At 39.8% G+C, this 22,422-nt stretch overlaps 1 protein-coding gene across 1 annotated transcript in view; it reads left to right on the top strand.

Moving 5' to 3' along the window:
- Positions 1-1,398: 1,398 nt before the first annotated feature.
- Positions 1,399-22,422, top strand: part of MGAM2 (maltase-glucoamylase 2 (putative)) — a 71,838-nt gene continuing 50,814 nt past the window's right edge. The window contains exons 1-13 of the mRNA XM_033098651.1: positions 1,399-1,440; positions 6,279-6,384; positions 7,531-7,610; positions 11,065-11,188; positions 11,308-11,417; positions 11,720-11,874; positions 12,702-12,873; positions 14,570-14,669; positions 15,413-15,525; positions 17,216-17,341; positions 19,550-19,681; positions 19,770-19,868; positions 22,057-22,176. Of these exons, the coding sequence (XP_032954542.1) occupies positions 6,279-6,384; positions 7,531-7,610; positions 11,065-11,188; positions 11,308-11,417; positions 11,720-11,874; positions 12,702-12,873; positions 14,570-14,669; positions 15,413-15,525; positions 17,216-17,341; positions 19,550-19,681; positions 19,770-19,868; positions 22,057-22,176 (1,437 nt within the window). The 5' untranslated portion in view covers positions 1,399-1,440. The remainder of the gene's footprint in view (positions 1,441-6,278; positions 6,385-7,530; positions 7,611-11,064; positions 11,189-11,307; positions 11,418-11,719; positions 11,875-12,701; positions 12,874-14,569; positions 14,670-15,412; positions 15,526-17,215; positions 17,342-19,549; positions 19,682-19,769; positions 19,869-22,056; positions 22,177-22,422) is intronic.

Genomic DNA, 22,422 nt, shown 5'->3' with positions numbered 1-22,422 from the left:
AGCCATAAAAAGGAATAAAGTACTGGTATCTGCAGGCGCCTGATACCTGCAACAACATGGAGGAGTTTTTAAATATTACGCTAAGTGAAAGAAGCCAGACACAAATGGACACATATCATGATTCCATTTATGTGAAGTGTTCAGAATAGGCAAATCCATAAAGACAGAAAGTAGATTGGTGGTTTCAGGGATGAGGGAGAAGGCAATGGGAAATGACCACTACATGAATAGATTTTCTTTTGGGGATGATGAAAATGTTCTGTAATTAGTGATGATGGTTTTACAACTTTGTGAAAATGCTAAAAACCACTGAATTGGACACTTGAAAAGGATGAATGTCATGGTATGTGAATTATATTTCAATTTTTTAAAACCCACTTTTTTTCTTTTTTCTTAGCTAGCTTAAGAAGAAAATTTTTAAAGATATTAGTGACTCACGGAAACTCCAGGAGGGCTAGAATGTCAGGTTTGGACTAGGGACTAGGAACAACAGCTCAATTACCCTGAGGCAGGTTCCTTTGCCATTGCCCTTAGCACATGTCTGGCAGCTTGCAGCCCCAATTCTGAGCATAGGTTGCCGATAGGTCCCCATCCCTGCTGCCTCTGAAATGATGTCTCTTCACCATCTTGGGTTCCACATGGATCACAGGTGCATATCATCAGCCGAGCCCAGGCCACTTGCCTTGACCTTGGCTGAAAGGGAGACTGTGAAAGAGAATTTCTAGCCTCTTTCTTGAGGAGGCAGAATTCTCAAGGTGGGAAGTTCCTTAAGGATTAGACAGTTTCTTTTAAAGGTGCTGGTCAGTCAAAGAGCATGACAAATTTCCAGTAGAGGTGTCTTCCCACTTTAAGATTATGTAATTCCTATTTTAATGGTGCTTCTCTTACTTAGAATAATTGGTGGGGAGACTTGTTTGTATTAATGAAGAGGTGAGTTATACCAAGAGAGTTTGGGGAGACAAAAATGGAGAAAGGAACAATGTGATGAACGAAGAGCCTTTCATTCTTTCACTTCTTCAGCAAATAGCTATATATTGAAAAACATCCATGGATGTTGGGCAGAGTGCTAAGTACAGGAGATGCAACAGTGAGGAAGATGGGTAAGACCTTGAGCTCTTTAGGCTACATGTACAGACAAGCAAGTACCATATTGTGTGACAAGCAGAGTAATTGGATATGAACCAGAAAGCAGAGGAAGCATAACTATTAGAATAAAGCTCCACCCTCCCCTTTTATTAACAAATGAAGCTTCCTCTATGTCACAGGGCCCTTTTATGGTCTGTTGGAAAATGCACTCCTCTTGTCCAATGTCCATCAGCTTTGCAGTTCAATAAATCACTCCTGGCAGCAGCTGGTTACACCAGCCCAGTCACCTTTGCTCAGTGCTCCTTCAGAATTCCTGAGGGATAGACACAGAAAGTAAGAAGATACGGCTATGAGGTGAGTACTTGTCCCATGCAGATGGCGCTTTCAACAGAGAGTGTCTCTGTTTTCTTGTAAATGTCCCTGTCTCTTTGTCAAATGATCTGGACAACCCGTACTTTTCTTCTGGACCTGGTATTTCTTACCCTTTACATAGACTATGAGGAGTGGGGATGAGACAATACGTGGAATCCAGCTGACTGGAGAGGAGAGGGGAGTGTGTGTGTGTGTGTCAGATGGGAAGAGTCTCATGTGTGATGTTCCTCTCTCACTGGGAGAAACCAAGGAATGAATAACCAGATGGGATCCTCTGGTAGCTGGCTGAGAGTGGCATGGATTGGGAGGAAGGCGAATGCATCTTTTGGGGCAGAGAAGGAAATGGCTATACAATTATTAAGGTTTTTAATAATAACCTGGATTTTAATTCTAAAATTTTGTTTGATGCAGAAAAGTGGCTTTGGGCAGAGAGGGTTTCTGAGTGGGGAAGAATTTCTACCTTTAGGAATCCCCACTTCTGCCTCCTGCCTGGATGACGATAGTTCCTATGGCAGGAAAATGCCTGGGAGGAATTGTCCCCAGAGCATCCTGGACTTCCTGAGCCTCAGGTGTTGAACCTGCTCCCGCATGAGGGTTAAGAAGCAGTGGAAAATGTGCCTGCTACTGATTGGTAGAGGTTGGAAAGAAAAGTCTCCCCATGGAGAGAAACGATACTTGGACAAGGAGACTAATTGATGGACAATGTGTTTGCTGTGGTTGTGAGACATGAGCTCTAGAAACCAAATTAAGAATTGTTAGCATATGGGGCGGGTCCCCCACACTTCTTTCACTGTCTGAAATTCCACCATTGGAGACTGAGCCTCTAGATCTTTAAGCTCTGCAGTCTAGGAGATATTGTGGAGAACTCAAGTACTAGTTTAAGAAGCAGGGCCTCTCAGTTTTTTCTTTAGTTCCACCACTAACCATGGTTAGACAAAATTTCTTGGCATTGACTTATAAACAGAATCATCGTGCCTATGTTACTAAAAAACCAGAATGAGAAGCAACAAGCATTTATTTGAGATCACAGAATTGCAATCTGGGAACACAGATTCAGAAACCCAAATTGCATGGTGAAGGCAAGAGGCTTTTATAGGAAAAGAAAGGGAAGTAATTACATGAATAGAGAAAAGGAATGTCTGTTGGTGTTAACAGCTGAGTTACTTTTTTAGCCATATATGGTTGATTACTAATTCTAAAGAATGTCCATTATAATCAGTCCTGTAATCAGGATGTCTGCTTTCCTGTTCGCTTACAAATAGTTGTTTGTACAACAGTGTTGCTATGGCCCAGTCCAGAGGTAACTTTTCCTAGTTCAAATATTCCAAACATTCAAGGAACAAGATGCTGAAGGCAGTTCCTCTGGAATGGCTGCCCTGACTCCATTTTAAAATGGTGCCTCTTATGTGAACTTTTCACACCTGCCTGATCAACTTTGATGTAGGGATTTTTATGAGACTATAATAATATGACATATATCTTATGAGGATTGAAGTAAACCTCTGAATAATTTCGACTAGAGGAGAGATACCTAATAGATTTAGGCTAATAGGAAAGAATAGTTAATATACTGCAACTTCAAGTCCAAACCCCAATTCTAACCCCTCCTCCCCCCCAGGCAAATGATGTGTAGACCCCGCTTCTCGCCCATTTTACGATTACGGTGTTTCTTTGCATGGCTTATTACTCATTAACCTACAGGATGCCTCCGTTAAAAAGTGAAATCAAACATAGATGAAAATACTCGTAGAAACAGTCATGCCATTGGGCTGGGGTTGAGAAGAGCAGGGGTGCCGGGAAATGGAAAGTTAAAGGAGAGGGGAAATTAAAAAAGAGAGAGAGAAAATTTCTTTGTCCTCATGGATTTGTAGACTCACTACATAAATGTTGGTTTGGTAAGGCTGGAACATAGGCGAGAGAACAGGCTAGACAGCGGGAGGCATCATGAAGACCTTTGATTACAAAGCTAAAGAGTTTATATTTTGTCTGGGGAACCAGTGAAGAGCTGAGTATGGGAGAACCAAATGACCCTGTTTGTGCTGTAGAAAGATCAGTTCAGCTGCAGTGTGTTTAGTGGATTTCAGAAGCAGAAAGAACAGAAGCAGAGAGCCAGTGGGGAAGTTGTGGTCACAGTTCAGGCCCGAACTGATGGCCTGACTAAAGCATCTCCAATATAGATGGAGAGGAAGGAGCAGATTTGAAAGACATTGGGAAAGATATTGGGTAAGTGGCCATGAGAGTAACAGAGAGAGAGGAGTCAAAATAGTTACCTAGGTTTTCAAAGAAATTGTGAGTCTGTTTCTCAAGGTATGAATTATTTGAAGAGTAGCCAATTTGGCAGAAATGGCAGAAGTTGGGACTAGGGGGTGGGGAGAGATGATTTCATATTTCAACATGTTGAATTTGGTTAAGTCTGTGGGACATCCCAGTGAGACACCCAGTAAGCAATTGACTATATGAATCTAAATCTCTGAGCCAGAAATCCAGGTTGGATTGTCCTCAGTAATTATAGGAAGTCATATGAGTGGTAGAGATTGCTCAAGGAGAGTAGGGAGTGAACCCATCAGGAAACTAGAGGGAATATCAACATTTAATGAAACAGAGGACTACAAAGGAAATTGGAGAGGAGCCAGAAAAGTTGGTGAAAACCACCAACGTTGAATAATATCAAGGAATCCAAAGGTAGAGAACTTCAAAGAGGAGGGAGTGCTTGATATGCCAGGTGATTGAGACAGTGCCCATTATGTTCACAGCTAAATTGCTGCTGACCTTGACAAGAGCAGTTTCAGGGGAATGCAAGAAACAGAAACCATGCCAGTAGTATATACAAAAGGTAATTCAGGCAGTGTGGAATTATCTTTATGGAGAGTTAGCTGTAAAAGGAAAAAGGAAGTCATAATGGTCCCTAGAGAAGGACAGAGTCATCAAGAGAATTTGGGGTGATGGAATATATTTATGAAGGAAAAGAGCAAATTCAGAGGGATGGTTTGGTAATGTAAGAAAGAGGAGGGATAATTGGTGAAACGAGATTTTTGAGAAATTCAAAGGCTGTGAGTCCTAGAGAATAGATACAAGGATTGTGCTTAGACAAGAGGAGGGAAAACTTTTCCATTGACAAGAGAGGGAAAAAGATAGGAATTTACCTACATATGGAAAATGTTTATAGAAAAGCTTGGGTTGAGAAGCGGGGATGAATTCATTTCTGCAAAATAGTTATTTTGTCTGTGATGTTAGAAAGGATATTGGCTGAAAGTAAGAGTGTAAGTGACAGAGACTGAGGCTTGCAAAGAAAGATCATGTTTGAAATTTCTGCTGTGAAAATGGAGATGCTGGCAGGATGGTCAGTCAGTTTGCAGGCCCAGTGTATATGGGAGATTTCGAACCCAGTGGTATCTACATTGTGCTGAATGACTACACCCAGAAGGCATATGTTTGGATCAATGGTTTCAATGGATAGATTCAGGTAGCAGATAAGGGAACAAGAAAGATGAGAGCAGTCATAGATTTGAGACGTACATTAGTTCGGGAAAAGAGCCAAGAAAAGCTAAGAGATTAAAGGAAAATGAAAAAGAACAGATGCCTCCATATGATCAAAGAGTAAGGAACAACATAACGAGGGAGCAAACGGACATGAGCCACTGGCCAGTGTCGACGTCAGAAATGTCCAAACCTGTAGAGAATATGTTTAAGAGTTTATTTGAGCCAAATGGACAACATATGCCAGGGAGCAAGATCTCAAATGCTTGTAGAATAACAGCTTTGCAGCTTCTTTCATGCATTTGAAATTAAGGAGGGAATGTAAGGAAGATGACGTGGAGGTGGGAGAAGGCAAGGTGGGGACTGGATTGCAGGATAGTTAACAAGACTATGTGCCCTCTTGAGAGTGGTTATGGCTTATTTGAAAAGTGTGGAAACCTAGAGGCACAGAAACGATGGACAGGGCTGGCTTAAGGGAAAAACAAACCTTTTGCTAAAAAGTTATATGTGGGACGTGACTCCCCACCATGACCTGCCCGGTTAGGAGCTTATGATCAGATCCCCCTGTGAGGTTACTTTCCATAGAACGCTTTTTTTCATCCACACCAGTAAACAGCAAGTAGAGGTTACCAGTTCAGAAGTGGAGTAATTCTGGGGGGGTGATAAACTGTAGGGTATTGCCAACGTATGGGATGGTGGGAAGGAAGTGGTGATGTGAGTCACTGACGTTGAAGATGTCATGCAACTGGGAGACATACATATAATGTTAGAAGAATGATGTAGATGAAGAAACACACATCCAAGTAGCCCAAGTACCCATCTGTTAGTATGAAATCTAGGGCAAGAATTGAAGTACTTTGATTCTCAGTTCAGTACACCCGCCCATACATCGAGGCATGGAAATTGGGCGAAGACTTGGATTCAGGTTTTGCTACTGTCCCCTGCCTGAGTGTACCCTCCTCTCTACTCCCCAGTGTGGGTGCGAGGATCAAAGTGGCATCCGAAAGGGCTTTCTGAACCATCTCACCCCCTCCTCTCTTTTCTCTTGTACTCCCTTCCTCTCCCCACCTCTCTCCCTCCAATTCTTTATTTTTTTCCTTGGACAACCCTCAATCCCTCTGCATAGAAAAAAGGCAAGAGGCCTAGGATGATTAGATGCACAGACTAGAGTGAATTGGAGACACTGATGGGTGGAAACCAATTCTCTGGATTGTGTAAAGAGAAGTGCTAATAATCAAGTCATCTCGCAAGGGCCTTCCCATTTTAATCGAGATGCCTGCGTATTCTTTGGGATGGATGGGGCTTCGCGATTTGCTTTAATCCTGGTGTTTCCATCACTCTAGATGGCGAGGAATCTCAGTGTACTGGAAGTCCTTCTGATCATCTTCTTGCTAATTGTCTTGGCCGTAGATGTCTTCTTGATGTTTCTGGTGTTCGAGAATACGTCAGGTAAGAGTGATGTTTGTGGCTGCTTGGTTGGAAAGACTGGTAAAGGAAGTCCCCCTTTGGATGCCAAAGAGATCGTTTCATTCCTTCACTCTTCACCAGTTCTTTTTAATGAGCAAAGGTTTGGAACAGACATATCTTCATAGAAGATTCACAAATGGCCAGTAAGCCACGAAAAGGTACTCACTATCATCCATTTTGGGGGGAAATGCAAGTCGAAGTGAAATCCTTTTCACACCCACTAATATGTTTATAATAAAAACGACAGACAATAGCAAGTGTTGTTGAGGATGTGGAGAAATGAGAACCCTGTACATTGCTAGCGGGAATGTAAAATGGTGTAGCCACCTTGGAAAAGAATTTGACCATTCCTCAAAAAGTTAAAGATAGAATTAGCCATATTAGCAATTCCACTTCCAGGTATATAACCGAGAGGATGTATAACACAATGTTCACACAAAAATTTGTATGTGAATATTCATAGCAGAATTCTGTTTAATGGTTAAAAAGTGGAAACATCCCAAATGCATGTCAATTGATGAATAGATTTTTTTAAAGTATTATATCCATACAATGGAATAGTATTCAGCCATAAAAAAGAAATGAAGTACTGTCACATACTGTAACATGGATGACCTTGAAAACATGCCTAGAGAAAGAAGCCAGACTCCAAAGGTCACATATTTTATGATTTCATCCATATGAAATGTTTGGAATAGGAAAATCTATAGAGACGGAAATAGATTAGTGTTTACCAGGGACTGGGAGAAGACGGAAAGGGAGGTGACCACTAATGGGTATGCGACTTCTTTTTGGGGTGATGAAAATGTCTGGAGATAGATGGTGGTGATTGGTTGCACAATTTTGTAAAATACTAAAACAAAAACAAACAAAAAAACCATTAAATTATACACTTTAAAAGGGTGAATTTAATGGTACGTGAATTATATCTCAATTAAAACCAACCAAACACAAAGCAAAAGTGCTTAATCCTCGGAGAAGTGTTAAACATTGAATACAAATGCAGACAGCAGCTACTAGGGATCATGGACTGGAGAAATGGCTGAAGGTCTGTCCCTTTGCCTGCCCCCTTCCTGGACCCGGGATTACACTACAGATTTTTGACTCTGTTCTTTGATTCCTATGCAGACGATCCATTTATTCCCCAGTGCCCAGAGATCCCCGAATCAGAACGGATAGACTGCGTGGCTGGCCAGGTGGTGACAGAGGTCAGAAAATGGGCTCCCTGCCATTGGCCTGCTGGGTTTTTATTTAAAATAAATGAGCGTGTGACGTGGAGAGACGATAGTGGTAGAGAGGATTATGGGCCTCTGATTTGGGTGGAATTCTTTCTTTCTTGCCTTATTGAATTAAACAACAACACTAAGGAAGTGAGGGAAGGAGGGAAAGGGAAAAGGAAGAAGAGGAGGAACTAACGAGCGCATTGGCCCCTGGAGCCTAAAGTCCAGAATGGAGGGGGAGTTCCCAGTGTGGTTAAACATGTCATGTGTGTCATTCCAAGGGCAGCCAAGGCAAGGTTAGACGTTTATGGGCCAGACTATATATATTCCTTGAGAAGAGAAGCCATCCAGCACACAGGGGTGACTGAGGCTCTTAGTGAACTCAAGGGACTTGTTATAACAAGAGCTTTCTGGAATCATGTTCTTGGTAAGAGATCGCAATGAACATGAGCTGTAGAACCTAGACTTTCTCCCTAAGCAGCTTCCACAAGAATATCGACTCTCTGAATGCTGCTTAGTATCGATTAACAACTTTGTTAGAAAAGTTGTTATATATTCAGATTCTACTCCTTTACCCCATATTTTATATTCTATACCCCATAAGATCCTATTGAGATATTAAAAAGTATTGCATTAAATTTTAGGTTAAATTTAGACAATATTGACATCTCAATAATTTTCAATCTTTCCATTTTAAAACCATAGGAAGTCTCTCCATTTTAATTCTCTCTCTCTCTGTCTCTGTCTCTCTCTTTCTCTACTGAGTTTTGTTTTTCTTAATATACATTTTATTACATATATTTTATTACATAGGCATTATGGAGTTTTTTCCCCTAGATATTTTACATGTGTAGTTTCTATTGTAAATACAATCCATTAGCTTTTTTAACTGGTGCTAGTATATGTCATTGTGATAACACTGAAAATGGAAAAAGAAGGAAATACATAATGGCTTAAAACTAAAATAGGGATATCAGAGCAGAGTGCATGCAAAAATAATTGTGTTTGCATTAGGAATAGAGACCGTGGAAATGTAACAGCTGTATGCGAGGTCAGAGGGGTAGTAGATTGGGGGAGAGGGGTTATCGCTTTGTGGGGGATATAAATGATAAAGGTCCAACTAGTACTTTGTTTTGTACACCTGAAAACTAATAAAAAAATAATAATTGTGTTTCCCTGAATGTACTGGATTTCTTGTCTTATTGATTTTATAGAGGTCTGTGGCTTTGGAACAATTTATGGCAATGAAACTAACCTTTGGACTTGACAGACCTCAGTTTCAGAAGCAGGAGAGCTACTTCATTTCTTCCTCAGACTTAGGCAAATCATCCTTCCAGAGCTTATACAGAACCCCCAAACTCTTTTTCCTCTGATCCCCTCCAGCCTTTTTATTGTCTGAAGAGGACGAGGCAGGAATATCAATTACATGTATGGAGAATTAATACACTGAAGAAGATTTTATAGTCATAATGTGCTTTGTGTATCATAAGCATGAAACCTCGATTTAAATTATCCTGTTGTGGTTTTTCAGAGCAATTGCATCAGATGTTAGCATCTGAAATACTTGTCAGTACTAGACTTTTTTCCAAATGTGTTGTGACATATTCTTTTGTGTTTTTTTTTAATATCACAAAATCTATACTGGACATATTCCTTTAATAAGAAAGAGTCAGACATTACAGTTATGTACAGAATAAAATGGGAAAGCCATTGTTCCTCATGCTTCCTCTCTACGTCCAACTCGTTCCCCAGAATCAAGTCAGTAGCTTGGTGTGTACCCGTCTCTTGATCTGTCCACGCGTTTGCATGTATTTATATCTTTTGCACATATATTTATATTTTTTTGTTTTGTTTTAACACAAATTTAACTATGCTACGTATATTATTTTATAACTTACTTTTTGCTTCTGTTGAGGTGGTCATGTGATCTTTTTGTTTGTTTTTGCCACTGTTGTGAATTACATTAAAAGATTTCTTAATTTTGAACCATTCTAGCTTTCTGTTAATAACCCTTATATGGCTTTTATACATTAATTTTTTAATGTACTAATGAATTCAGATCTAATATTTAATTAAAAATTTACACATGATGTTTTTTAAAGTGAAATGGGTATAGTATATATATATATATATATTTTTTTTTTTTTTTAATTTATTGGGGTGACAATTGTTAGTAAAATTACATAGATTTCAGGTGTACAATTCTGTATCACATCATCTATAAATTACATTGTGTGTTCACCACGCAGAGTCAGTTCTCCTTCCATCACCATATATTTGATCCCCTTTACCCTCCTCTCCCACCCCCCACCCCCCCTTACCCTCTGGTAACCACTAAACTATTGTCTGTCTTGTTTATGAGGGTTTTTTTGTTTTGTTTTGTTTTGTTTTTTCTTAGACGTTTATCATTTATACCCCTCACACTGTGGATAGTATGTATTTTTGCTTAATTGTTTATTTGGACATCCCTTGTCTTGTTACCAGAATCATTTACTTCATGTAAATTTAGTTGGGTGAAGAGGTGGGTGCCTGTGTTTATTTCAGCATTTTGATTCTATTTGCCATGTGTTTTATTCATTTTTTACAACAAAGCAATTTTTATATAACTCCATCTGAAAGAGGTAGAACCTTTAAAATAGACATCTCACCAAATAATAATAATTTTTAAGATCCATAGTCAAACCACTCTGAGAAACCATATGTGGCTGGTTTTTACTTCATGGCTATTCTGAATTTTTTCATGTCACCCTCTGTCCTAGTTCTCCCTTAGGTTTCTCTATTTCACTTACTTTTTAGAAATGCCTTTCTTCATGCCCTGTTGTTAGCGATTTCCATGACCGATCCTCCGGAGGAAGTCCAGTGCGCCTGGTCCAGCTTCCAACCCACTCTTGGTGTGGATTTTGCGTGCCTCCAGCCTTATTTCTCTCACTCAGTGTTCTTGGTATAATGAACTTGTGGTTCTTCTGTGACTGTTGTGCACGGCTGCTTTCTCTGCTTGGAATCCTGTTCTCCTGTTCATCTGTCCAACCCTTCCTTGCACGTCAGGACTGAACTTACTTTTCACCTACCTGGAAGCCCTCCCCACCCTACTCACAGCCTTCTGGGCTAAATACAATGGCTGGTGTGTGTCCCTTTAGTTTCCAGTAGAATCTGTTGGTGCGCTCATCATACTGTTATTATCTAGATTTATTATTAGACTGTATATTTGCAGAGGCAAGAACTGTGTCTTCTTTAATGTATTCTTAGTTCCTTGTCTGGTAGCTAATAAATACATATTGCATGGCTGGGTAAATGTATGACTAAAAGAAGAAAGAATAAGTGACTGTAAGTAATTATGACCCATCTTAAATTCTTCTTGGAAAAAAATGGTTATAAATACATAGACAATATTTATTTTCCTTCCTTCCTTTCATATGATGCTAACTCAGTGGCACTGTTACAGGAAGTCTGCAGATGGCAATACAAGTGCTGCTGGAAGGCCGTACCAAACATTGACGTCCCGAGGTGCTTCTTCCCCAAGAACTGGGGCTATGAAGTCAGGAATGGCCTTAAAAATACAAGCACAGGTGAGCAATGCTCTAATGCTGCCCGAGGGAAAACTCTTTATGAGCAGATAAGTTCACTGCAAAATAAAGCCTAAATGCTCTCTCTCTCTCTGCCCTCCCGCCCCCACCCCCACCCCTAGGGTTTACTGCCCAGTTGGAAAGGGTGCCAACCCCATCTCTGTTTGGAAATGATGTTGTCAACGCCCTCTTCACAGCTGAATATCAGACATCCAGTCGTTTTCACTTTAAGGTTGGTTTAGTAGCTCCCACTGAGCCCATCTCTGCCCCAGGAGCCGCTCTTTCTCCTTATGCTCTACGGAGAGGTATGGGGGCGGCTCTGTTCCCTCTGCAGGGGTCCTGGGACGCCATGGCTAGGCCACTTGGTATTCGGCGAGGACTCGCGATTGGGTGATTTCTTTTCCCAAATCAGGAAACACAGGGTCAAGAACGAGAAGCTCTTCCCACTGGGGGCGACGTGGGAGTGAAAATATTGTGTGGTTCTACAAGGAAGAGGTCGTACGGGAACTGTCCCCTCTGTTTTTCTTCTGACAGATCACTGATGCCGATAACAGACGCTATGAAGTCCCCCATGAAAATATTAATCTGTTTAATGAGACTGTTGGTACCTCCAATTTGAGCTATCACATCAAGGTCATGGAGAAACCCTTCAGCATCCAAATAATAAGGACGAGCAGCAAAAGAATCCTGTGAGCTTTTCAACACTCTTTGCCTATCCTTGAATCTACAGCCCCAATGTCATTCATTTGGACTCTCTGTGGGTGGGTGAGCAGATAAGTATGACTGGGGAACAGGAACCTCAGAAAAATGTCAAACTTTTTACGAGAAATCATTAACATTAGTCTGTCATGAATGCAGAGCATAGAATCCTAAAGTGGAATGTACTGGTCTGCTAAGTTTTGCAAATAGACTTGTGGTGCACGTATATTATGAAATAGGGAATTTTATTGTTTTAGATTACCATTCATACTGGAACACAACTTCACTGTTTATCTTTCCCAATTATTATTTTCCTGAGAAACTTACCATTAGCCCCTAAAGACAGCCTATGCTTAAATCATAAACTGTACTGGAGAAAATACAAGGGTTAATGTCAGTAAAACCTGTATTCAGATCCTGGCACCGGCAAGTCACAAGTCAGCTGTGTGACACGAGGCGAAGTACCTTCCTTGTCCACAGAAAGGGAATCCAAACGTCCACTGTTGCTATGTGTGCTGAAATAATGTCTCTAAGGCACCCAGAGTTGTGCACGGCAAGAGGTAGGCGCACAGAAAATGGCAGGTTGCCTCCACTCTCTTCCCACAATCATCCCACTCGAGTTTCTGGCATCCCATCTCCAGTGCCGTGCTCCTCTAGAATTAAAGAATCAGCCACACGTTAGAAGGGCCTTCAAAGGTAGAATGAAAGTGGGTGATAAACACCAGAAACAGTGGTTCTCGCGGAGAGTACCGGGAAAGGAGCAGTTTCCTGGCCGAGAGAGCCGTGTGCTGACTGTCGCTCTTACCCCGTGGCCCAGGTTGGACACAAGCATCGGGCCCCTCCAGTTCGCCCAGCAGTACCTGCAGCTGTCTTTCCAGCTGCCCAGCGCCAACGTGTACGGGCTAGGAGAACACGTGCACCAGCAGTACCGCCACAACCTGGCCTGGAAGACCTGGCCCATCTTCACCCGCAATGCCGCCCCCACCCAGGTGAGGTCCCCGCCTCCGCTGATTGTTCACAGCACGGAGTGCCTTCTGTCCTTTCCAGGAAGTCACCTGCAGAGTAGAGTCAACTCGAGAGGAGAGTAACCGACAAGTCACAGCTATTTATTGTTTTGCCCAATTTAGATCTGTTTGTGTTGGACAATACTTGTTCTGGAGGTTTATAAACTCACAATTGTAATAGATCAAGTTTTTAAAACATGTCACTTTTTAAAAAAATATAACGTCTGTGTGATACCCTAATGTACATCAGAAAATACTCCTGCGAACTAACTATGTCTGTCTTTAATAATTGAGCAGTACCTAGGGGAGAACTTCAGCAGGAGCCATTCTCAGTAGAACTTTGTAGATGAAAAAAATGCCTCTTTGGGCAGCTTTCTGTTTCCAGAAACAGCAGGGTTGGCTGTTTCATGGGAGGTATTAGAAATGCGGAATTTCAGGCCGTGGCCCAGACCTGCTGAATCCGAATCTGCATTTTAACCAGTAAATCCCATGCATATTACAGTGGGAGAAGAGCTGATCTGGGGCAGTGCTACTCACTTCACCTGTAGTGAAGGATTCGCCCCTGCCTCTCTCCATCCCTTCCGTCCTCCCTCCCATCCTCCCTCCTTCCTTTCCTTCCTTCCTTCCTTCCTTCCTTCCTTCCTTCCTTCCTTCCTTCCTTCCTTCCTTCCACCTTCCTTCCTTCCTTTCTTTTCTTCCCTCCCACCTCTCCTTTCTTTTTAATGTTTTTAACTTAGTCTGTGTTCTATTCAAATGCTGATGTCATGACTCCTCCTGGTTATAATTTTAAATCTAGCCTACTTTTGCATAGACTTGCTAGTCTTCTCTATTTTATATATCACGCAGATTCTTTTTCTCCTCCTTTCCTGGAATGTAAATTCCAGGATACTCAGTACTATTGCCCTATACCAAGGGCTAATTTTGTGACATCACATAATGCTTTTTGTGTATTATAATCTTAATATCTTCTATTCTTACATCATTTACAGTTGTACACATTATCTCTTTTTATATCAGTGCTCTCATCACAGCCCTGTGACAGGTTCAATATCATTTTTTCATTCTCAATATCTTTTTTTTTAATTTTAAACTTTATTACTACCTATTATATGTTAACTATAGAAAAATTGGAAAATACAGTTAGGTATAAAGAAGAAATTCAGAATTGCTCATAATATCATTTTCTGCTAACATTTTGTTATGTTGCAAATATTTTCCAATTTTTTTAAAAAAAGCTTGATTGCGGTATAATTTATACACCATAAAATTCACCCGTTTTAAATGTACAATGCAGTGATATTTCAGTACATTTATTGAGCTGTGTAACCTACATCATAATCCAGTTTTAAAACATTAAGGACATTTCATGTAGTGGAATCATGCAATATGTGGTCTTTTGTGTCTGTTTCTTTCACTTAGTATAGCATATATAAGATTTATTCACGTTGTACCATGTATTAGTATTTCTTATTATTACTTAGAGTATTCCATTGTATGACTGTATCATATTTTGTTTATCCATTTGCCAGTTGATGTTACCATTCCAATCCCTTTTCGGTACAATACTAACCTACATCAAGTGTTAACCAAGTCCATGGTGTGTGTGGCTTTTTATTTTCTTTTGGGGTGAGGAAGAATATTGTAAACATATACTATTATTTCTCTTCACTTTTGCTGGCAGGGCATGATTAATCTGTACGGCGCTCACACATTCTTCCTGTGCCTTGAAGACACCAGTGGCTCGTCTTTTGGGGTGTTCCTGATGAACAGTAATGCTATGGGTAGGAAACGTCTTTTTATCTTGGAAGGGATATGTTTTGGGGATGCTGCTTTAAGAAAAAAACGACTTTCATGGTGAGATCACTATTGACCAGAGACATTTTGGATCTACTATGCTTCTGTAGACACTGGAAACCGAAAGTAGATGAACCTGTCTACAAATCCAGTTCATGCTGAAAGCTATTTTGTTGAAAACTGCTTCAGGGTTCTCTTTTCATGTAATCTGTCCCATAATATTCTGTAGGTAATAGGATCCATTGATGGACATCTTCTAAAGATACCTATAGATTTCACCATGTGGACCACACTCTCCAACTGTAGGCTGTTTTTCGTAGCCCAACCCTTCCCTACTCCAGAATCTTCCTCTTCCAGCTTCTGGGTTAATGCTGCTCTAATAGGGGATTATTTGTATTTTTAATTGTAGTTAAACTCATCTAATAAGGTTTTAAAAACTTCTCCTTTATGTTAAGTCACTAGCACATCCTAGACATTTGTATTTTTATATGGCCAGCTTAAAATACAATTTGATCTTCTTTCTGTTAAAAAAAATCACCAATGGGTGCTTTACTCATTTAATATTTTGATAAACTTCGGCAATCATTGAAAACAAAAAAGGAACATGTGTAATTTTCATCTCTTTCAAAATGAGCCTGAGACTGTTTGGGGGAGCTCAGGTGTTTACAGTCTAGAGAAGAGTGTATTTTCAAGCATGCGATTTTAATAATGCTCCTTTTAATCCTTTCAGAGGTCACCCTTCAGCCTGCTCCTGCAATCACTTACCGCACTATCGGGGGCATCCTTGACTTTTATGTGTTCCTGGGAAATACTCCAGAGCAAGTGGTTCAGGAATACCTGGAGGTATGGCCTTGGATTTGGATAGTCATCATTTATTTCTGTTATCACATGCACTAGTTGTAAAGTAACACGAGACAATAACATTTATGAGAAAACGATGGATGATAAAGGCTGGGATTCTGAGTCTTTCATTCCTTGTGTGTTTCTTCTGATGCACATTTATTGAGAGGTACCGTGGAAGGCTTGAGCAATTGTAAAAATAAGTCACATGCTGCCCTGTGTTCAAGGAACTCATACTCCAACCATGTATGATCAAGCAAGCACTCCAAAGATCTGAGGTGACAAATTAGCAAAGTTTATTGCTTCATCCAACAAATAAAAATTTAGTGGAAAGAAATGATGTAAAAGGAATTGGACTATTTATTTTTGACTAAAACTGTAAGACAGGAAGGAACTTTAGACACCATTTGGCCAAACGTCCTACTTTACAGACGAAAACACTCAGGTTTGGAAAGGCAAAGTGATTCGTTCAAGGTGACACATAAAGGCACATGAAATATAGTCCCGGAGCCAGCAGAGTTATAATCAAATAGAAAATGACACAGCCTGAAATAATTGGAAACACTTTTTAATAAATGCCATTAATGAGCAAATAAACTGTATGGAAGGGAAATCAAGGCCATGAAAGAAAGTACCCTGCTGAGGGGACTGTCACACGGGATTACAGGGGCCCCTCAGGGAACAATGTATTGGACAGGACTCTATCTGGCATCTTCTCACAATGTTGGTTTGAGTAACTTGTAGACTTGGATTTTAAACCTAGTCTGGTATTTCTTCCCCCGTCCCCATCTTAATCCTGTCACTCCTTATTCCTTCTCCTTAGCACATTACTGCTATATGAACTCCTGTTAGACATTTATTTATATCCCGTAAGCTCTGTGAAAGCAGAACTGTGTTTGCCTTACTCCAAGTGCCTACATCAGCCCTTGCCACGTCATAAACACTCAGAAAATACTTATTGTGTGAATGAATGGAACTTCATTTCCCCCAAGAAGACACTTAGTCAAGCATTTTCTGCAAATCCCATTATTTTCTGGTGGTGTAGTTGTCAGGAACGCAGTTAATACTTAAAAAGAAAGATGTGTGTTGTGGAATTTTGCCAATCACCCCAGCTGATTGCTCTTGGCTCTGATATTTTAGATCTGGGGACTTTGCAGAAAATGAAATGGTAGAAAACAGTCAGTAACCACAAGATGGCCACGGGGTTTTGAAAATTAGTTTGGGGAAAGTAATCAATAATGTTGTAAAGATTTTGTAGGGTATCCAATGGACACTTGTCCCATTTGGGAGACCACCTCAGGGAGGATGTAGATGCCTGATCACTGCACTGTACACCTGAAGCTGAACAATAATGAATGCCAACTATAATTTTATATATATATATATATATATGTATATATATGTATGTATATACTTACAAGAAGCGGAGTACAGCATTAGGAATAGAGACAGTGGAAATGTAATGGCTCTGTGCGATGTCAGAGGGATAGTGGATGGGGGAGAGGGGTTCACACAGTGTGAGGGACATAAATGATAAACATCTAAGTATTACTTTGTCTTGTGCACCTGAAACTAATAAAAAAATAAAAAATTTAAAAAACTTTAAAAAATGAAATGGTGACCAAGTTTTCTGTGTCAGACACGGTGCTAAAACAGTGTTTATTCTGAATGCTTATATACTTTATCTTTCTAGCTCATTGGACGACCATTCCTGCCTTCTTACTGGAATCTTGGATTCCAGCTTAGTCGCAGGGATTACGGTAACCTCGAGGGACTGAGAGAGGTTGTAAACCGAACTCTTAAAGCTGGGATCCCATATGTAAGTTGCAACTTCTCTTATCATGCACCATTTTCTATTATTTTTTGCATCGAAGTCAATTTATTAGGAAGAAGTACAGATGGATAGATAGATAGACACACCAACTTGCATAAATTTGTGTGCGAAATTATATCTATGTCATCATGGAAAGAGTGCAGTTTATGGAGTCAGATGGCAATGATTGAATTTTAGCTTTACCTCTTCCCAGCTCTATGCAATGTTGGGCTCATTGATTACCACCTCTGTGTCTCAGCTTCCTCTTTTATAAAATGCGAGTGTAAGTCTTACTTTGGTGGGCTGGTAGTGAGGAATGCCTTATACTGTACATGTAAAGCATGTATTAGATTGATGCAAAAGTAATTGCAGTTTAAAAGGTTAAAAATAATTGCAAAAACCTCAGTTACTTTTGCACCAACCTAATAACACATAAGATAAACTCCATCCAAGTTAGCTACTGTTTTGTAAGAGGAAGCAACATCTGGGGTAACATGGTTAATAAATGCTGATGATTTAATGATGAGTGATAGTAAGTGAGTTTCTCCTACTGACCTTGTATAATCCTTCCGGATCGAGCCGGCTAATTTTGAAAACTCCGTGGTTGTAAAGTAGTATTTACGATGTCCAATGTCCATTAGTAAGTAAAAAGACAGTTATTAAGTATATACTATTTGGAAAGTCCCCCTCTGGAGATGGTAACATGTGGTTGATGAAGTTATCAAAACTATTTTGGGCTAGATCTTTGGAACTGTGATGCAAGTATCCATTTGGTTGATATCTGAAGAAAGATACTATGGGTGGAAATACCGGATGTCAGGATTTTTCAGTCTCAGAATAGAAATGAGGGCAGGCAAGGAGATGATGACTTTTTCTTGTGAGAAAACATGCCCATTTTGTATAGTTTGGGCGTTCTGAGGAAATAATTATGCATTTCGTTGACTTCTCCCATATCTACTATCTGCAAACACCCAATTCCAGGAGAAATCAGATCAAATCTTGCCACGTCTTTATTATTTTACAAAGTGCTTTCACATGCATGGCTAACGCTCATTGACTGCTATTTTGAAAATGAGGAAATGGAGACACTGCTTGGTCAATTAACCTCTCTAAGGTCACCACAGCTAGCTGTTAGATTGGTACAAGAGTCATTGCGGTTTAAGAGGTTAAAAACAATTGCCAAAACCGCAATGACTTTGGCACCGACCTAATAAATGGCAGGCCCAGGATTCAAAAGTAGTCCTTTTGCCTACGTGTGATGTTGGTTTCAATCTACCCTCATGCCTCCAATGAGAAAGGCTTTTGTGAGGAGCTGCTGGTTCAGAAACAAAGGAGCTTCTCGTCCACGGATCCGATCTTTCCCACCGCGTGGCTGTGGAGGACACCTGGATCCTAAGTGACTGCCCAGTATGAGAACAGATGGTGCTACCATGGCAACAGGCCACAGGCCACAGGCCACTCCTTCCTCCGGGCCTGTAACCTAGAGCCTCTCATGCATGAGAGGAATACGTACCTAGAAGACCTTCATATGTCTTGAACGTATGTGGCAGATTGGAACAGAAGAGCACCGGGAGTTGAAGGGTCTGTCACCAAAGCCTCAAGTGACCCCACACCCGCTCATGCACATGACCTTGGGAAATGTCACTTAGCCCCTTCACATGTCAATCATCTCACTAAGAAGAACACCTGCTCCACACAGGCTGGTATGAAAACACAAAAATAATGTATGCAGGAGAGTTTGGTGAATTAAAACTCCATCTTTTTGCCATTTGCCATGATTAATTACTACCCTAGAGGTTCTATAAAGCAAGAAGACTGTTTTCTCCTATTATGATATATTCTAGCATGATATTTAGGGTCCAGGTTAGTACGTCATTCTAACATTACTAATGGACTCATTTGGACAAACATTTACAGAGCACCTGTTCTATGTCAAGCATCCAAGCCGTCAAATTACGGGGATGAATAAGACACAGTCCCTACCCTCAGGTCCCTCCCAAAACCGTATGACACGTATCTGTCAGAGCAAAGAGATAAAACTGCAATCTAAGGGCGCCTGCATCTTTCAAAAAGGGCGTAGTTACGCCTTGGAAATAGCCATGTCCCGGAAGTTCCAGAATCATTAAGAAATATGACTTCAGTTTTAATGATCAAGAACTAGTTATCTGCCCGGTGATATTTCCTAGGTTCTAATTGGCCTGCACTGTCTTCCAGGATGTCCAGTATTCTGATATAGACTACATGGATGGAAAGAAGGATTTCACTATTAACACAAATGATTACGGAGGTCTCCCAAATTTTACCAAGAGCTTACAGGAACATGGACTAAAATATGTCATTGTTATGGTATGTTCAAACACTTATTCTGTTGCCTAGTATTCCCTTTAAAAATGTAAAAGAAATTTATAAAAACAATATCTTATTTCTTTATTAGCATCCTGGCATTTTAAGTGATCCTGAGAACAGAACCTATGTGAATGGAAATAAAAAGAGAGTATGGATTTTCAGGGACAACGGTTTTTTCATGGAGCAGGTAATTTCTCAAAAAAATCAGAGTAAACTATAGTCATTTGGGGAAATTTGTACTTTTGGTATGAAGACCGGTGGAAGGTAAGTTATGGTATCATTACTGTTTTCATGGCTTTAGAGATTTCTGTTATTATTTTTAAACCAGTAGATGTAATAGTAGAGTGTTTAAAATTTAGAAGGATTTATTCATTTTTTAATTGAAATATATTTGACATATAACATTGTGTAAATTTGAGGTATGCACTATGTCAATTCGATACATTTATATATTGTAATATGGTTGCCATTATAGTGATGGCGTCTCTAACACGTCACATAACTTTCATTTCTTTTTTTGCAGTGGGAATAATTAAGATCTAGTCTCTAAAAAGCTAGCTCCTAGCCCTCTAATAATGCTGATATATGAGAAGCAATATATTATTAGAAGAGAGTTCATTTATTCTTAAAGTCCTCCCACCTCACAATTTCTATCTCTTTCCCAAGACAATAAATTCAACTGTGAAAATATAGCAAGATGCTCAGAGGCTGTTGGGAATTCTATCTCAGCCAGTATATTTTTAATTTACAAGATGAATAGAGAGAGCCCAGCCTTTATTCTAAGGTAGCCATTTCTGGCACTGGAGTAGGCTGCTTGGGAACCTGATTTCAGGGCAGCTGAGCCTTTGAGGGTATTTTACATCAAATCATGTAGGCAACCTTGTCTTCCTAGGAGGTGTAGGGTCAGCCCTAGATGACTGGATTAGAGGGAGATTTACTAAAACTGGTACTTCATCTAAAAGTTCGTGTGGCTGCAATTCTTCTCGCTCCGGGGCAGTTTACTGTGCAAAACTTGTCTCTTTAGGGTTATTGGTACCCCTTCCATACCCGCTCACTGAATTCCCATCATTGATTTTGTCTACAATACTTGATTCTATTTACTTTCTTTTTCATTGATTCTAACCCTTCGTGAAACCGCAGAGACATTTCCTTCCTTTTCCAAAGTAATTCTTTGTGTTTACTGTTCTGTTCGAAATGAATTTCTAAAACATCAGCCAGACCGGTATTTATATGCACCTACAAACTCAGAGGCCGTGGTCACATAAAAATTGTTTATCCAGAAAGTAGATTATCCAGACCTGTGAGTCACTGTCAGTAGTCCTGAGTGGTATATAATTAGGAATTGACATATAAGCACAGAAATGTAATTAGATAATTATTAATAGCTTCATTGACCAGTAGCTAACATGAATCATTTGATCTTACGTGTTGGCAGAGGTAGTAGTAGGTGTGGTGTGGGTTAATTAGAAAGGAATTTGGTTAGAATGAAGTTTCCTAGGCCTGCTCCGGGTAGCATGATGGTGTAGGTGATTCCTTTGCCACATCATCTGTTTCTGAGCTTGATTATTACCTCTGATTATTCTTTGATGCCCCATCACCTAAAACAAAGAATCAGGAGATGATAGATGGGTAACTAAATAAGATCAGCTAACATAAGATATTCATTATATTCCCTGAGTGTAAAGTTGTCCCTAAATGACAACCTATGACATTTTTGGGAAAATAAGCAAGAATGTGTGCACAAAAGCTTGTATTCCATCAATTCAGAATTTTCAGTAATTTAGCTATGGTTATATCTTTGTGCTATTTGTGGAAAATGTTAAAAGCTAATCTTCGGTAGGAATACATAGGAAGAGAAGGTAGACTAAGAAATATTTGATTTGAGTAAGTAGCACAAAATTCATTTAACCATTTAAAAAAGATTTGTTCATATGCCAAAAAACAACATATTATTTATAAACAGCATTATTCAAAGCGGGTTTTAAATGACCTTTGATTAACAACACATTAAACAAATTCAATCAAAATTCAATCATCCGCTTCTAAACCTTATCTAGTTAGACTTTCCAGTATTTTAAATAGTTCTTCTCCCAATTGGCCTGACATACTGAAATTGTACTTTTCTTTTAATCATAGGAAAAAAAAGATGGCCTCTTAACTATAGAATCGGTCGTTTTTCATTTCTCTTTTCTCCCATTGGTTCTTTGCCTCTATGTTACCGTTTAGTTTTGGAGGGGAGAGTCACAGATTTTGATTCGAAAATGACAAGATCCATGGGACTTCTAGGAGAAGAAATGGTAGCCAGCAATAAATGCATGAGTAAACCATTGAACAAAGTAACAGCCACAGCCGCCTTCTTTTTCTTTGCTCTTCAGGGGCCTTCCAACACATCCAACGTCGTCTTTCCTGATTTCATGAACCCAGTCTGTACTCAGTGGTGGACAGAAGAGTTCAAAATGTTTCATAAAACTCTGGAGTTTGATGGAGTGTGGATTGTAAGTTGTTATTCCAAGATCAAAGTTCTTTTGGAAATGGATAGTTCAAGTTTTGAAATAAACTTTGATCCCAAGCGGTAATAAAATAGTTTCACATAGCGGTATTTAAAATCCTTTTACATAATGCTGAACTTGTATGCAATAAATTAGACCCCTCAAAACTCTGGATTTTAATTCTCAATCTACCCCCAACTGGTTATTTCTTTTTGAGAAAGTCTTTTGCTTTCTCTTAGTCTCATCTTTTTC

Source organism: Rhinolophus ferrumequinum, chromosome 26 (genome assembly GCF_004115265.2).
Source record: "Rhinolophus ferrumequinum isolate MPI-CBG mRhiFer1 chromosome 26, mRhiFer1_v1.p, whole genome shotgun sequence".
In the NCBI taxonomy this organism is placed as follows: domain Eukaryota; kingdom Metazoa; phylum Chordata; class Mammalia; order Chiroptera; family Rhinolophidae; genus Rhinolophus; species Rhinolophus ferrumequinum.
The sequence above is the reverse complement of the archived record's forward strand: the minus strand, read 5'-3'. Positions and strand labels throughout refer to the sequence as shown.